This window comes from Puma concolor, chromosome E2, assembly GCF_028749965.1.
Source record: "Puma concolor isolate L17-30 chromosome E2, mPumCon1.1.hap2, whole genome shotgun sequence".
Classification (NCBI taxonomy): Eukaryota; Metazoa; Chordata; class Mammalia; order Carnivora; family Felidae; genus Puma; species Puma concolor.
In genome coordinates, this window is record NC_141681.1 from 45,752,720 (window position 1) to 45,769,102 (window position 16,383).

At 36.1% G+C, this 16,383-nt stretch overlaps 1 protein-coding gene across 4 annotated transcripts in view; it reads left to right on the top strand.

The window, feature by feature from the left end:
- LOC147573563 (uncharacterized) overlaps window positions 1-16,383 on the top strand; it is a 71,900-nt gene that overhangs the window by 18,898 nt on the left and 36,619 nt on the right. For 3 of the 4 annotated variants that reach the window (XM_086691028.1, XM_086691029.1, XM_086691030.1), the window contains exon 5: window positions 10,847-12,889. In XM_086691028.1, coding sequence (XP_086547154.1) covers window positions 10,847-11,871 — 1,025 coding nt within the window. In that variant the 3' untranslated portion in view covers window positions 11,872-12,889. Of the gene's footprint in view, window positions 1-10,846; window positions 12,890-16,383 lie in introns of those variants that run through there. The other variant, XM_086691031.1, reaches the window with a different exon arrangement.

Genomic DNA, 16,383 nt, shown 5'->3' on the forward strand with positions numbered 1-16,383 from the left:
AAAAGAGGTTAAAATAGGGAGCTCAGAAAAAATGAGGGCTAAGGATATAGAAGAGAAGTTGATCCACACAGATACTATATCCACATAGATACATGAGTGTGCATGTCGTTAACTTTAGATAGAATGTTGGAAATAAAGGCTCTGTACCTCCATTGAGAACTTAAAGCTAGCAAAGATAAACAAAACTTGATATGAACGAGTTAAAACAGGACAGCACATTGATTCATTCAGTATATGTTTATTGAGTACCTGTTGTATGCCCAGCACTATTCTTAACACTGATATTACAGCAGTGAACAGAACATGCAAAATCTCTATTCCTGGAGCTTACCTTCTAGTGCTGAGAGAGATATAAAAATAAATGAATATATGGGTCATGTAACAGTGCTAATAAGAAAAACAAAGTAGAGGAAGAGCGTAGAGGATACTATCTTCTATGATGGGGTAAGACTAACTTTTCCAGTTAAGTGACATTTGGACAGAAACGTGAAGAAGTACAACAGTAAATCATTGTATGTGGTTAGTGGAAGGAAGAACATTACAGAGGGTGGAAGCCAAACATTCCAGGGCCCTGAAGCAAGTGTGCATTGGCTGTGTTCAGGGAGCAGGAGCCAGGAGGCCAGTGCTTTATCTTATCCTGGTTGGTCAAGTATTTTCAAATAAACCGGAGATTTGATGTCATTTCACCTTTGCATAATCTCAATTTGTAGTTGTAAAAAATATGGACATTTTTTTCCCTTACACAGTTTTAATGCCATTATCATCTCTAATAAATTTTACAATTTCTTGGTATACTGGATTGTTTTCATGTCATTATAGTGAGTACTAGTGAGAGTGGACATTTTCATCTTAATGGTGCTCTTTAACTTGTTCACTACTAAATTTTGCCCTTTTTACCTATTACTATCCTTATTTTTTCAAATTTTATGGACTTTATGTAATAAGAATATCTATGTACCCATTTCCAGAAGGTGCTTTTACTTTTTAATTTTAATTTGCATTGGTGTCTTTAATGTGTATGTTGTAATGTGTTTGTAGTCAGCTCCTTAAATGATTATTGTGATGAATTTTATAAATTTTTGTTGTTTTTTAGTTTTCTGCGATTTGTTTTATACCATTTAAATCCATTTTTAGTTTCTTTTTCAATAAAGTATAAATTAAGAGTCCAAATCCATTAACCTCCCTCCCCCCTACACGCACGCACACACACACAATTTAGCACCCTTTCATCATTTAGCTTACTTCATCTTTGTTTTATCTGCCTGTTCAATAACAAGTTCTGATTTATGTTAGTTTGTATGTCAGCTTCTTTTTCTTGTATCTGTCTGTCTACTTATGCCTACGGAGATAGATATGCCTAGCAGAAGTTAATATATTGTCATTCTTTTTATTGGAAATTATTAAAATTATGTAACAAACTGCAGGTGGACATTTAAACAGTTATGAAATGAACTTTCATGTAACCATTACCCAGGTAAAAAACTACAACACTACCAGCACAGATCTCTGTGTCCCCAAGATCTTTGTGTCCTTTCATAGTTTTACTAAGAGTGCCATCCACAATATATAGTTTAGTTTTAGTTGGGTGTGAATTTTATAGACATGTAATCATACTATAATATGTATTATTTTATGCCTTGCCTTTTTTTTTTAATGTTTATTTATTTTTGAGAGACAGAGAGAAACACTGTAAGCAGGGGAGGGCCAGAGAGAGAGGGAGACACAGAATCTGAAGCAGGCTCCAGGCTCTGAGCTGTCAGCACAGACCCCGACGCAGGGCTCGAACTCACAAACCACAAGATCATGACCTCAGCCGAAGTCGGGTGCTTAACCTACTGAGCCACCCAGGTGCCCCTAATTGCTCTTACTTTTATAAAAAGTCCTGATCTCTGGTGAGAGAACTCTCCACCCTTTCCTTCAGAAGTGCTTGGTTTTACTTTATCTTCCATATGAATTTAAAAATTTACATTAAGTAAAGTTTCATTAAAAATGTCTTTTTCGGGGCGCCTGGGTGGCTCAGTCGGTTGAGCGTCCGACTTCGCTCAGGTCACGATCTCACAGTCCGTGAGTTCGAGCCCCACGTCGGGCTCTGGGCTGACAGCTCAGAGCCTGGAGCCTGTTTCAGATTCTGTGTCTCCCTCTCTCTCTGGCCCTCCCCCCGTTCATGCTCTGTCTCTCTCTGTCTCAAAAATAAATAAATGTTAAAAAAAAAATTTTTTTTTTAAATGTCATTTTCAACATCCATCCATGAATAAAACTCTCAACAAAGTGGGTATATAGGGGAATGTACCTCAGCGTAATAAAGTCCATATATGTAAGCCTACAGCTAACATACTCAACTGAAAGCTTTTCTTCTAAGATCAGGAATAAGACAAGGATGCCTACTCTCACCACTTATTAAACAGTACTAGAAGCCTTAGAATAATTAGACAAGAAAAAGAAAGAAAAGGCATCTAAATTAGAAAGGAAGAAATAAAACCATCTATGTTTGCAGATGACATGATATTATATATACAAAACTTTAAAGACTCCACTAAAAACTATTAAAATTAATAAATGAATTCAGTGAAGGTCCAGGATACAAAATCAATATATAAAAATCAGTTGCAGGGACACCTGAGTGTTTCAGTCTGTTAAGCATCTGATTCTGGATTTTGGCTCAGGTCATGATCTCACAATTCGTGGAATCGAGCCACACGTTGGACTCTGGGCTGACAGCACGGAGCCCGGTTGGAATTATCTTACTCTCTCTCTGCCCCTGTCCCACTTGTGAGCTCTAGCTCTAAATAAATAAATAAATAAATAAACAAACAAACAAACAAACAGCTGCATTTCTATACACTAACAATGAACATTCAGAAGAGAAATTGAGAAAATCCCTTTTACAATTGCATCAAAAAGAATAAAATAGGAATAAATTTAGCCAATGAGGTGAAAGACCTGTACACTGAAAACTATAAGACGTTGATGAAAGAAATGGAAAAAAACACAAATAAATAGACACTACCCAAAGCAAGTTACAGATTCAATGCAATCCCTATCAAAATTCCAGTGGTGCCTTTTATAGAAATAGAACAATCAAAATTGTCTAGAACCATGAAAGACGCAAATAGCCAAAACAGTCTTGGAGGCATCACACTTCCTGATTTCAAACTATATTAAAAGGTATCAAAATCAAAACAGTATGGTATTGGCACAAAAACGGATGCATCAATCAATGGAACAAAATAGAGAGCCCAGAATTAAACCCACACATATATGGTTAATTAATTTTTAACAACGAATCCAAGAATATACAGTGGGAAAGGACAGTCTCTTCAATAAATGATTTTGGGAAAACTGGACAGCCACATATGAAAGAATGAAACTGGACCACTATCTTACATCATGTACAAAAATCAGCCCAAAATGGATTGAGGACCTGAACGTAAATAAGACTTGAAACCACAAAATTCCTAGAAGAAAATGTAGGCAGTAAGCTCTTAGATCCTTGGCAATTTTTTGGATTTGACAACAAAATAAAGACAGCAAAAGCAAAAATAAATGAGTGGGACTACATCAAACTCAAAATCTGCACAGCAAAGGAAATGGTCAACAAAATGAAAAGACAACCTACAGAATGGGAGAAAATGTATGCAAACCATATATCTGATAAGGAGGTAATATATAAAATATATATACAGAATCCATAAACTACATAGCAAAAATTCCAATGAAAATATAGAAGATGTAAAAGAAACGGAAATTTTAGAACTAGAAAATATAGTGGCCAAAATTTTTAAAACTACTGCATAAGCTCAATAGAATGGAAATAACAGAGAAAAATTGGTGAACTTAAAGATGAGCCAAACTAGTTCACATAAATACCAGAATAAAGATCAAAAACTTAAAAAGAACCTATAGCTTCAGGGACATGTGAGACAACAGAGTTTTAACATTCATGTCCTTGAAGTCCCAGAAGGAGAAAGTTCAGGACTGGAAAAAGTATTTGAAGAAATAATGGCTTACCAAATTTGGTGAAAGATATATCAGTTCAAAAGGCTCAGCCACCCCAAACAAGATAAACACAAAGAGATCCATACCCAGACACATCATAATCAAATTGCTGCAAATGGATGACCAAAAACGTAATGAAAGAACCACAGAAAAATAATGCATTACTTATAGGGAAACAATTATTTGAATGACTGGATTTCTCTCTTTGTAAACCATGGAGGCCAGAATAAAGTGGAATAAAATTTTATTGTGCTAAAAAACTGTTAACCCAGATTTACAAATCCAGCAAAAACCTACCAGGAATGAAGGTGAAATTAAGAAAGGCAATACTGTAAATGTAGATGGCAACTGAGACTCGCTTGAAGGTCCCTATGAGATATGACAGTGGTGGGAAGACTGGCTAATGAGACAATTTATATACCATGTTAGAGGGGTAAACACTAGTTAAGTCTAGGAGACAGCTGTCTGTGCCAATTCTGGCCCAGTGCTTCCACATAATGTCTTTCAAGGAAAGTCAGAAATCCAGATTTTCATATTAAATCTGATAGCTCAATGTTGATAACTAATTCAAAACTTTAGAAAATTTGTTGGGGGCAACATCAAACAAATATGTAAGATACAACCTGATTCATCAGATTTTTACTTCTGTGGAGTTTTCTTTTTCTTTCTTTTTTCTTTTCTTTTTTTTTTTTTTTTTTTAACCTCAGAAATTCTACCAAGGTACATCTGGTTAAAACTCCTCATAAATTGTGCTCAACACAGAAGGGAACTTCTTTTTACTCAGAGGTTTCTTCAACCCTGGAAATTAGTTTTGTTGTTAGCTCTGCATCATCCCCAAGTTCTCCTTCCAGAACTCATATCTTACATTTATTTTATTGCCCATATAATTTTCCTTTCCTATGACTCCCACCACTTTTTTGTCACCTTTTCTATCTTTTCCCCTCTGAGAATTTTTTTTCATGAATTCTAGTTTTCATGATGATTGACTTTTCACTGTGGAATTTGAAGATTTAGTTTATACCTTTTTTCACGCTCCAAATATAATTATATCACAATTTTTAAAGTATTATTCAGCTTGCTTCATGACAGTGAAATGGCTTTCATTTCTGAGCTCTGTAGTCACATTTCACTTCTTTTAGGACTTGTTCTTTTCTATGCAATTAATCCTTGTCTTAATTGAGAATTGCTGAGTTTTCTGAGTATCTCTCATTAATCTAACTCTCTTCAGACACATCAGGTAACTGGTTTATTTTTTAAGAGACATTTCTCCTCTAACCCTCTGTTCTGCCCCAGTTGAGACATACATAGCTATCATTTTAGAATTTCTCTTCATTATCATCCCATTGATTCCCTTTACCATGTTCCTTTGAATTTCTTTTGATTCTCTATGTGGATATCTTGGATACCTTTGTCTTGATTGTTGGATCTCTTTCCTTCCTCTTTCTTGGTTTATCCCTTTATTATTCTGACACACACCTTCCAAAAGCAACCAAGGAAAGTATGCAAGAAAAATAAATAGTGTATTTTGTGGGGCTGCCTGGCTGGCTCAGTCGGTGGAGCATGAAACTCTTGATCTCAGAGTTGTAAGTTGGAGCCCCACATTGGGCGTAGAGATAATTTTAAAAAATAAAATCTTTAAAAACAGAAGTGTATTTTCTGAGTCCTTATATGTCTGAAAATGTTTCCCATTCACCCTTCAATTTCACTGATAGTTTGACTGGAGATGTAATTTTAGGTTGAAAAACTGAAATTCAAAGTTTTGAAGGCATTGCTCCACAGATTTTTATTTTTTTTTTATTTTTTTTTTATTTATATATGAAATTTATTGTCAAATTGGTTTCCATACAACACCCAGTGCTCATCCCAAAAGGTGCCCTCCTCAATACCCATCACCCACCCTCTCCTCCCTCCCACCCCCCATCAACCCTTAGTTTGTTCTCAGTTCTCAACAGTCTCTTATGCTTTGGCTCTCTCCCACTCTAACCTCTTTTTTTTTTTTTTTTTCCCTTCCCCTCCCCCATGGGTTCCTGTTAAGTTTCTCAGGATCCACATAAGAGTGAAACCATATGGTATCTGTCTTTCTCTGTATGGCTTATTTCACTTAGCATCACACTCTCCAGTTCCATCCATGTTGCTACAAAAGGCCATATTTCATTTTTTCTCATTGCCACGTAGTACTCCATTGTGTATATAAACCACAATTTCTTTATCCATTCATCAGTTGATGGACATTTAGGCTCTTTCCATAATTTGGCTATTGTTGAGAGTGCTGCTATGAACATTGGGGTACAAGTGCCCCTATGCATCAGTACTCCTGTGTCCCTTGGATAAATTCCTAGCAGTGCTATTGCTGGGTCATAGGGTAGGTCTATTTTTAATTTTCTGAGGAACCTCCACACTGCTTTCCAGAGCGGCTGCACCAATTTGCATTCCCACCAACAGTGCAAGAGGGTTCCCGTTTCTCCACATCCTCTCCAGCATCTATAGTCTCCTGATTTGTTCATTTTGGCCACTCTGACTGGCGTGAGGTGATACCTGAGTGTGGTTTTGATTTGTATTTCCCTGATAAGGAGCGACGCTGAACATCTTTTCATGTGCCTGTTGGCCATCCAGATGTCTTCTTTAGAGAAGTGTCTATTCATGTTTTCTGCCCATTTCTTCACTGGGTTATTTGCTTTTCGGGTGGCTCCACAGATTTTTAAAATCTAGCATCTAGTGTTGTTCAGAAATCCAAAACTCATTCAGGTTCTTAATTATTTCATGTGATCTATTTAATCTCTTTGGAAGCTTTTAGAATTTATCTTTATAATATGCTAATATTTCAAGTAGAGATAGCATGATGTTGATTTTATTCTTTCATTTGGGCACTCACTGAGACATTTCATTCTGGAAACAAAAATCTCTGAAATTTTCTTGTATTATTTTCTTGATTATTCTATGTTGTCTTCTCTATTCTCTGTGTTTCAAACTTTGAATGTTTGCTTTTTTTTTTTTTTAATGTTTATTTTGAGAGAGAGAGAGAGAGATCTCCCACATGTTTGCTCAAGCCAGGAAGGGGAAGAGAAAGAGAAAGAGAATCCCAAGCAGGCTCTGCACTGCCAGGGCAGAGCCCAATGCAGGGCTTGAACCCACGAACAGTGAGATCATGACCTGAGCCTAAACCAAGAGTCAGACACTTAACCAACTGAGCCACCCTGATGCCCCTGTTCACTTTTTATTTCTAGTGTCTGGCACCATGTCTGACACATTTAATGGGCTCATTAACTTTTTTGAATGATTGAACACTCATAATTCAGATCTTAAATTTCTTGTCTTAGCTCTAGAATTATTTTTTTCTTTTTTTTATTATACTTTCTGTGAGAATTTATTAAGTTCTAATTCTCATTAATTTTTATAAAAGATTTTTCTTTCAATATTTTTTCTGACATTATTCTCTTATGAGATATGTATTATATATTTTTGGAAGCATTCTTCTTTTGAATTTTTCTCCATTGGTTGTCTTTCCTGAGTTTTTTTTTTTTTCCTTTGTCCATTTTAATCTCTCATGTTTAAGATTTTCCTGAAACTACTAGTGATTTAAGGCTGTCTGCCCATATAAAACTGTGGTATTAAAAAGCTGATATGAGGGTGCCTGGGTGGTTCAGTCAGTTAAGCATCGGACTCTTGATTTCCTCTCAGGTCATGATCACACAGTTCATAGGCTTGAGCTGTGCATCAGGCTCCACTCTGACAGCACAGAGCCTGATTGGGATTCTGTCTCCCTCTCTCTGCCCTGCTTGCACACACTCTCTAAAAATAAAAACTTTTTTTTAAATTAAAATATATATTTTTAAAAAGCTGGCTTGACCTCTCATTTGTGTCTGAAGAAGTGTATATTTATTGGTGGTAGTTACTGTAGAGTGATCTTCCTAGAACAGTTCGTTGGCTGATACCACCTATCAGATATTTTCTCTTGGACTGGTTTTCTCCAGAATTGAATCCTCTACTTTCTTTCTGGGAGTCAGTAAAATGAGCTTGACTGCCAGATTCTGAAAGTTTACTGAGTCGTATGTATCAGGTGTATGGGGTAGGTTTGAGATTCTGGGGTCTGTTTCGTACAGATTTCAATTAATCTTAACTTTTTGCAGCCCCTCCTGCACCCTGCTTTCAAAGGTACCTGTTGATTGCAGTTCTTAGAAATAATGATTCTACAATAAGACTAATCTATAACCTGAGTTTCAGTGTGTTTATGGTTAACAAATTATTTGTTACCATTACATCTACGGTGGCTTCAAAAATTTTGTTGCTGCTCTTTCCTCTCCTATTCTTTGTCTTTGTGGAGTTTCTTCTTTCATTTAATCTCATCACTATCACTTTGGTGGGACTTCATGAAGGAACAGTAATAAATGCATATATTCACTGTGCTGTGTTTGAAAAGAGTGTGTCCTTCTAGAGGAATTTTTTAAGGAGTATACATTTAAATACTTGCTTATTGAGTCAGTTAATAAATATTTGTTGATCTTCCAGTATATACCAGATACTGTGCTTAGAGTTAGGTACACACTGATGAAGACTATGGACATTTCCTTCACAGAACTTAACACCTATTCAGTGAAAAAGATAGTAGTGAAGCTAAGTCAATATATAATTACAAATTATGAAAATCCTGTTAAGGAGGACAACAGAGTGCTTAAAGTGTGACTACAAGGAGAGTATAATTTGGTCATGCAGCCAGGAAAGGCCTCAAAAAGTATGACCTTTAAGTGCAGATTTGGAAAATGGGCAATAGTTACCAAGGCCAAGAGTAAACAACAACAATAAAACCACCTACTAGACATAAGGAAAAGTACCTGGAAAGACTATTAAGAGGGACTAAAAACTGAGAGCATTTGAAGAACTGCAAAATAGGGCCAGCGTGGATGGAGCTTAGCAACCAAAAGGGAGCATAGCCTGAGATTTGTCTGAAGAGGCAGGCAGCAATTAGATCATTCAGAGCTTTGTATACCTTGTTCGAGTTTGGCTTTTGTTGTAAGAGAACTGCCATTAAGGATGGATTCAAGATTGCCTACCTCAGGTGGGGAAACTAGGTAAGAAAGACACTATCCTGATAGTTCAAAGAGATACATGTATTAGATATTGAAGATAGGAGGAAGAGTGTTAAGATATATTTAGGAGCAAGATTAGGCAGTATTTGCTGAATAATTATATGAGAGAAAGAGAAAAGATGGTACTAGAATACTTTTCACTTTTTTGGCTTGAGATTTTCCCATAGTGTGGTCTTCAAAACACTGCACTTGCCTAATATCCCCATTTTAATATAGAAATTCTTTTGTATTATCTCTCAAATATTAAACATTTATGCCAAATACTTCTCATATATTATTTACAGTTCCCCCAATGATTATAAGAGTAGACAGAGAATTGAGGGCTAAGAAAAATGAACTACTTTGCCCAAGAAAACAAAGCTTGTAATTAGCTGTGTGTTCAAAAATTCACAACTGATTCTGGTAACTGATTGTTCAATAGCAGAACACTGCTTTTATATCCTCTACCTTCTCTTTAAACCTACAAATGCTCTTCCTGTCAGTTGGTCATCACTACTATAGTGTTTATGTTCTTTTTAAGTCCTTTCCTCTTTTCTCCTAAGATCAGCATCACAGAGTTCCAAGCCAAAAAGTGTTTTTATCAAACTCCAAACATATTCCATATTTAGCCACAAAAGAATCCTCACTGTCTGCCATTCATGCTATATTTATTCATTCCTGCCATCTGGATTGCCACTCTCAATTTCCTTATTTGTTAAATTTTTTTTTTTCAACATTTATTTATTTTTGGGACAGAGAGAGACAGAGCATGAACGGGGGAGGGGCAGAGAGAGGGAGACACAGAATCCGAAACAGGCTCCAGGCTCTGAGCTGTCAGCCCAGAGCCCGACGCGGGGCTCGAACTCACGGACCACGAGATCGTGACCTGGCTGAAGTCAGACGCTTAACCGACTGCGCCACCCAGGCGCCCCCCAATTTCCTTATTTGTTAAAGAGACCCTGGGTTTCCAGTTACAGAATTGAGGACAGTGCTGTCTAATAAAACTTTCAGTGATGATGTGGAAATGTTCTATGTTATTTCCAACACTAACCACAATTGGCTATTGAACACTGGAAATTACAGTGCTATTGAATTAAATTTGAATTTTTATATAATTTTAATTATGTTAAATTTAAATAGATACATATGCTCATGGATACTGTAATGGACAACATAGATCTAACTGGGAACTGGCAAACCATTTTCCTAAAAGGCCAGATAATAAATATCTTAAATTTATAGTCGATGTGGTCTCTGTTGCAACTACTCACTTCTGCCATTGTAGCTCAAAAGCAGTCATAGACAATATGTAAACAAATAAGTGTAGCTATGTTCCAATAAAACTTTACTTAGAAAAATTGTTACAGTGCTGCAGGCCATAGTTTGCCAACCTCTGGGAATGTTATCTTATACTCATTTAATCCTGATAATAACTCTATTAAGTAGGTAATCATTTCCCTTATTTTATAGTTCATGTTGTGGGGTGCTCTCACAGGTATGTGTGCATATGCTCTGAATTTTTGTATGTGTATTTATGATTAGAGTCATTTTGTAACAAGGGAGATAAGACTAAGTTTTCTGTATGTTCAGCAAGCTCCCCTAAATAATTCTGATCAATAGCAATGTTTGGAAATCATTGGCTTACTTACTGCCCTCATCTTACTATATGATCTGTCCTTATTCTCATCTATTTTTTTTTCAAGTTTGGTTTAATTCTCCCATTTTAACTGAAGTTTTATTTCTCCCAAACAAAAAATATGAGTGATTACTTTCATATTTTCTTTCAGTCCTAGAATCAAGATGTGAGACCAAGAAATTATTTCTGAAGAAGGAGATTTATGAAATAGAGTCAGCGCAGTGGGAGTTAATGGAAAGACTTACAAGACATGACCTTCAGTGCTCTAGTTTCAGAGATGATTGGGAATGTAATGGCCAGTTTGAGAAACAACATGGCTCTCAGGAGCGACACTTTGGTCAACTGATATTCACCCATGAAGGCATGCCTACATTCAGTCAGCATCCATCCTTTACATTACAGCAAATCATCAATAATAAAGAGAAATACTGTGGAACTAAGGAATATAGGAAAGCCTTTAGACATGACTCACAGCTTACTACACATCAAATAATTCATACCATTGAGAAGCCCTATGAATGTAAGGAATGTGGAAAAGCCTTTAGACATCCCTCAAGACTCAGTCATCATCAAAAAATTCATACTGGCAAGAAACCCTTTGAATGTAAAGAATGTGGGAAAACATTTATTTGTGGTTCAGACCTTACTCGACATCACAGAATTCACACTGGTGAGAAACCCTACGAATGTAAGGAATGTGGAAAGGCCTTTAGTAGTGGCTCAAACTTCACTCGACATCAGAGGATTCACACTGGTGAAAAGCCCTATGAATGTAAAGAATGTGGGAAGGCCTTTAGTAGTGGCTCAAACTTTACTCAACATCAAAGAATTCATACAGGGGAGAAACCCTATGAATGTAAGGAATGTGGCAATGCCTTTAGTCAGAGCTCACAACTTATCAAACATCAGAGAATTCATACAGGTGAGAAGCCCTATGAATGTAAGGAATGTGAAAAGGCTTTTCGTTCTGGTTCAGATCTTACTAGACATCAGAGAATTCATACTGGTGAGAAGCCCTATGAGTGTAAGATATGTGGGAAAGCCTATTCTCAGAGTTCACAACTTATTAGTCATCATAGAATTCATACTGGTGAGAAACCCTACGAATATAGAGAATGTGGGAAGACATTTAATTATGGCTCACAACTTATTCAGCATCAAAATTTGTACTGGTGATAAACCATAGAAGGTCTGAAATCTGTAGGAAGGCTTTTAATTACAGTTCAATTATTCAACATTAGAGAATTTGTCTTGATAATAATCCCTTTAAATAGAATAATGTAGAAACATCTTACTTGTTGACTCCAGCTTATTCAGCCTGAGAAAAATCATGTAGGAGAAACACCCTATGAGTAGAATATATTTTGGAAGTCCTTTAATAAAAGCTTATATTTCTTTTGACATCAGATAATTCAAGCTAGCAAATACTGAAAATCACAGCACTTTTGACACCTTTCTAACCTTATTTTAAACCTCAGAATTCATGATAATATATAATCCTGACATTTTTGTTTTTCCCCCTAATTTGTCTATACTTGTTATATTCTTAATATTTTAACCCATCTTAAATTTATATGACTATAAAGTCCACCTGTTTCCATCACAGTTTGTAAAATACCTTTAATACCTGGAATAAGTGACCTCTTTATTCAAAGATGGCTTATTCTTTTTGTTATTTACAAAACTTCGGATTTCTTGTGAAAACATTGACGAACAACTTTCCACACAGTAAACAGAGATCCCTTCATAGCTTCTTGGTGTTTCCATATGTTGCTGTGATATCATTTTATCAAATTCCTACTGATAGACATTTCCCAGAGTTTCTGCCATTACACACAGTACCCTAATGGAAATTCTCCATAGGCATATCTTTATATCATGTATTTTAATTGCAGAAATAGTGCATGAACATATTTTCCTTTTAAAAGATTTAAACATTACAAATAAGGCAGATACACTCTGACTATCATCCTTGTATGCATTTCCCTTTCTGAAGGATAGTCATTATCTGTTTAGTATTTATGCTTCCTGACCATTTTTCTACGTTTTTATACATATTTGTCTCAGTGGAAACTAAAACGGGATAATGATAATACCTACCTCAAAATTTTGTGTGAGGATCAAATAAACTAAGATGCATAAAGTGCTTAGAATTCTGCCTGTCATATAATAAATATTCGCTGAATGTTGGTCATTATTTTATTCATCATTGCCATTGGTATTATTTGCTGAAAAATAGTTTCTGCAGACCTTGCTGAACGTCAGGCAGGATATATAGTCGAAGAAAGACACAGGGTAATGAATTCAGAAAATTTTCCATCATCATTTCCTATGGAACATGAAATTATCCTAGGTGTTGATGGGGAAAGTAATGTGTGGAAAGGACTTTATTCAGCCTAGCATCCTTTTTGCTACATCATGCAATACCTAATGTAAAAACAAGAATGTAGACAAACCATTTGCAACATGGATGAAAAATGAAAAAGTGTGAAAAGAAACAGCATTATGTTTGAAAAATTAATACACAAAGAGAAACCTTATAGTTAATGATTTAAAATGTTATTGTAGGAGTGCCTGGCTGGCTCAGTTGGTGTAGCATGTGACTCTTGGTCTCGAGGTTGTAAGTTCAAGCCCCACATTGAGTGTAGAGATTACTTAAAATATTTAATAAAATGTTAAATACAGTGCTTCCTGGTATATTTGAAACCTGAACAAAATTATTTTTTTAGGAAAATAAAAATGAATACAGTATTGACTCAGAATTAGAACTCTCAGAAGCCTCATAATCATAAAAACACAGAAAAGGGGAAATTTAGTGTGATATAGTAGCTATTACTACTAATAAAGCACCAAACCAAAAATTTTTTTCAGGCAAAACATTATCAAGTATCTAAGGAATTGTTATATAGAGGTAAACATCTCATAACCACCCAAATATAACCTTGATGTTAGAATAATATTAGGACACCTAAAAACGGAAGCTCATTTTTAGTATCCATGAAGACATATGTGAACATACTAAAGAAACTAGCAAACAGTGGTACCTATTAAAATAATACAAATGAACCTGGTTGCAGCAGTAGCTAAGGAGGATACCCAGTGCCCAGTTCTAACTAACTGATGTGAGGAAATGCAGGCCTCATTTTGCCAGCTCTTGTGACTTTTCGAGAGTCTGGATCTTTTTTTTTTTTTTTTTTTCAGTGTGTGATAGCTCTTGATTTTTATTTATTTTAATGTTTATTTTTGAGAGAGTGCAAGTGAGGGAGGGGCAGAGAAGGGGGACCGAGGATCCAATGTGGATTCTATGCTGATAGGCTGACAGCAGTGAGCCTGGGGCTTGGGGCTTGAACCCATGAATGGCGAGATCATGACTTGAGCCAAAGTCAGACACCCAACCGACTGAGCTACCCAGGTGCCCTAATAGCTCTTGATTTTTAAATGGTAGCTCAGATTTATCTTTAAAGACACCATGAGTACCAAAGATGTATTGACTGCACAAATAGGCCATAAGTTCCTTTTGTTCTGGACCCTAAAGCTGTGGATGTGCAGAAGGCTTGGAGGAGGAGTTTTTAATAGTGCAAATCCCTTAAATATTTAATATTTAAAATATTTCCAGAGATAACTAGCTAAACTCCAAGTGTAAGGATTTTTTTTAAAGACTTATTCCACCCCAATATTTTCTACATGCAGTTCTTTATTCTAAGCATCATGTCAAATTTAAAAATTGGGTCTATTTTATATGTAACAACAATATCCTATTGTTGATAAATATATACACATACAACTGAAAATTTTTAAATGGCCTATGAAGAGGAAAAATAGCCTGAGCATCACATTTTTGCACTAGCAGCAAACATGTCATTGGAATTCTGTATTGTGTTCTAGATGAAAAGTTAGCAGACTTTCCATAAAGGGCCAGATAGTAAATATTTTAGCCCTGTGAGCCGTACTATTTCTGTAGCAACTACTTAACTCTGCCATTGTGGAAGAGTGTGGAAGGCTACTAAAGTCTTAGATTAAGAATCCTGAAGTTAAGCAAATGTCCCACATTTTAGCTTTGTTTAGGTAGATTAGTGTTTTGAAATAGATCTTTCCTTTGCCTCAATTTTCATGCTCGGCAAGCAGCTTCCTGCATTGGATGGATTCCATGCTTGGAAGGAAATTCCCATATACCCAAAATTACAGGTCTGTTCTTCCATTCCTCACTTCCTTTTTTCTTAGATCCCATGTTAGTAGGTTAAGGGTTTTTTTTAAACATTGAGTTATTTTGTTCCAGGCTTATGCCTGTAAAATATTTTATAATCAACTTAAGAAAAGCGGAATGAGCAACATAGGAGTTTAAGTCATTCATTAAGTTCTTCATCTAAAATTATAGAGGAAATGGGATGCCTGGCTAGCTCGATGGGAAGAGCATTCGACTCTTGATCTCAGGGCTATGAGTTCGAGCCCCACGTTGGGTAGGGAAATTACTAAAAGAAATAAAAACTTTTAAAAAATAAAATGAAATAAAATTACAGAGGTAATGCATTTGCGTTCAAACCAATGAAACAATACTAAAAAAAAAAAAAAAAAAAAAAAAAAAGCTATGCCTTTTGCTATTCCTCACTCCCTCTCTGCTGATTTACTTCTGAGTAATGTTCAAACCTTGTGTATATCCCCCATATATTTCTTTATGTTTAAATGTTAACACAAATCAGTATATTTTTACCAAAAAATATGGATGATAGTTTAAACATGCCTTTTAAATTTTCAATTTCCCTAGTCAGTAAATGATGATTTAACTTATTTTTTTATTTTTTTTAATTTTTTAAAAAAAAAAATTTTTTTTTTCAACGTTTATTTATTTTTGGGACAGAGAGAGACAGAGCATGAACGGGGGAGGGGCAGCGAGAGAGGGAGACACAGAATCGGAAACAGGCTCCAGGCTCCGAGCCATCAGCCCAGAGCCTGACGCGGGGCTCGAACTCACGGACCGCGAGATCGTGACCTGGCTGAAGTCGGACGCTTAACCGACTGCGCCACCCAGGCGCCCCTAACTTATTTTTTTAAATGGTTACAGTATATTTTATACCCAAGTATGTTTGTACCAATACCAACTCAACTATTCATGCAATATTTCAGACTGTTTCCTCTCTGCTGTTTGAAAGTAGTGCTTCATTCAGGGCACCTGGATGGCTCAGTCGGTTAAGCGTCTGACTCTTGTTTTTGGCTCAGGTCATGATCTCATGGTTTGTGAGTTTGAGCCCTGAGTCAGTCTCTACACTGACAGCGTGGATCCTGCTTGGGATTCATTCTCTCTCTCTCTCTCTCTGGCCCTCCCCTGCATGTGCGCTCTCTCTCAAACTTTTTTTTTTTTAAGTTTATTTATTTTGAGAGAGTACAAGCAGGGAGGGCCAGAGAGAGAGGGAGAGAGAGGCTCCCAAGCAGGCTCTGAACTGACAGCATGGAGCCCAATGTGGGGCTCGAACCCATGAACCATGAGATCATGAACTGAGCTGAAACCAAGAGTCAGACACTTAACTGACTGAGCCACCCAGGCGCCCCTCAAAATAAACTTTAAAAAACTTTAAAAAAATAATAAAAGTAATGCTTCAATAAACATTTTATACTTTTGTCTATTTTATTTCTGTAAAATAGGTTTTCCAAACCATTTCCAATGTTTTCTGTTTCTTAGGAAGGTATTGCTTA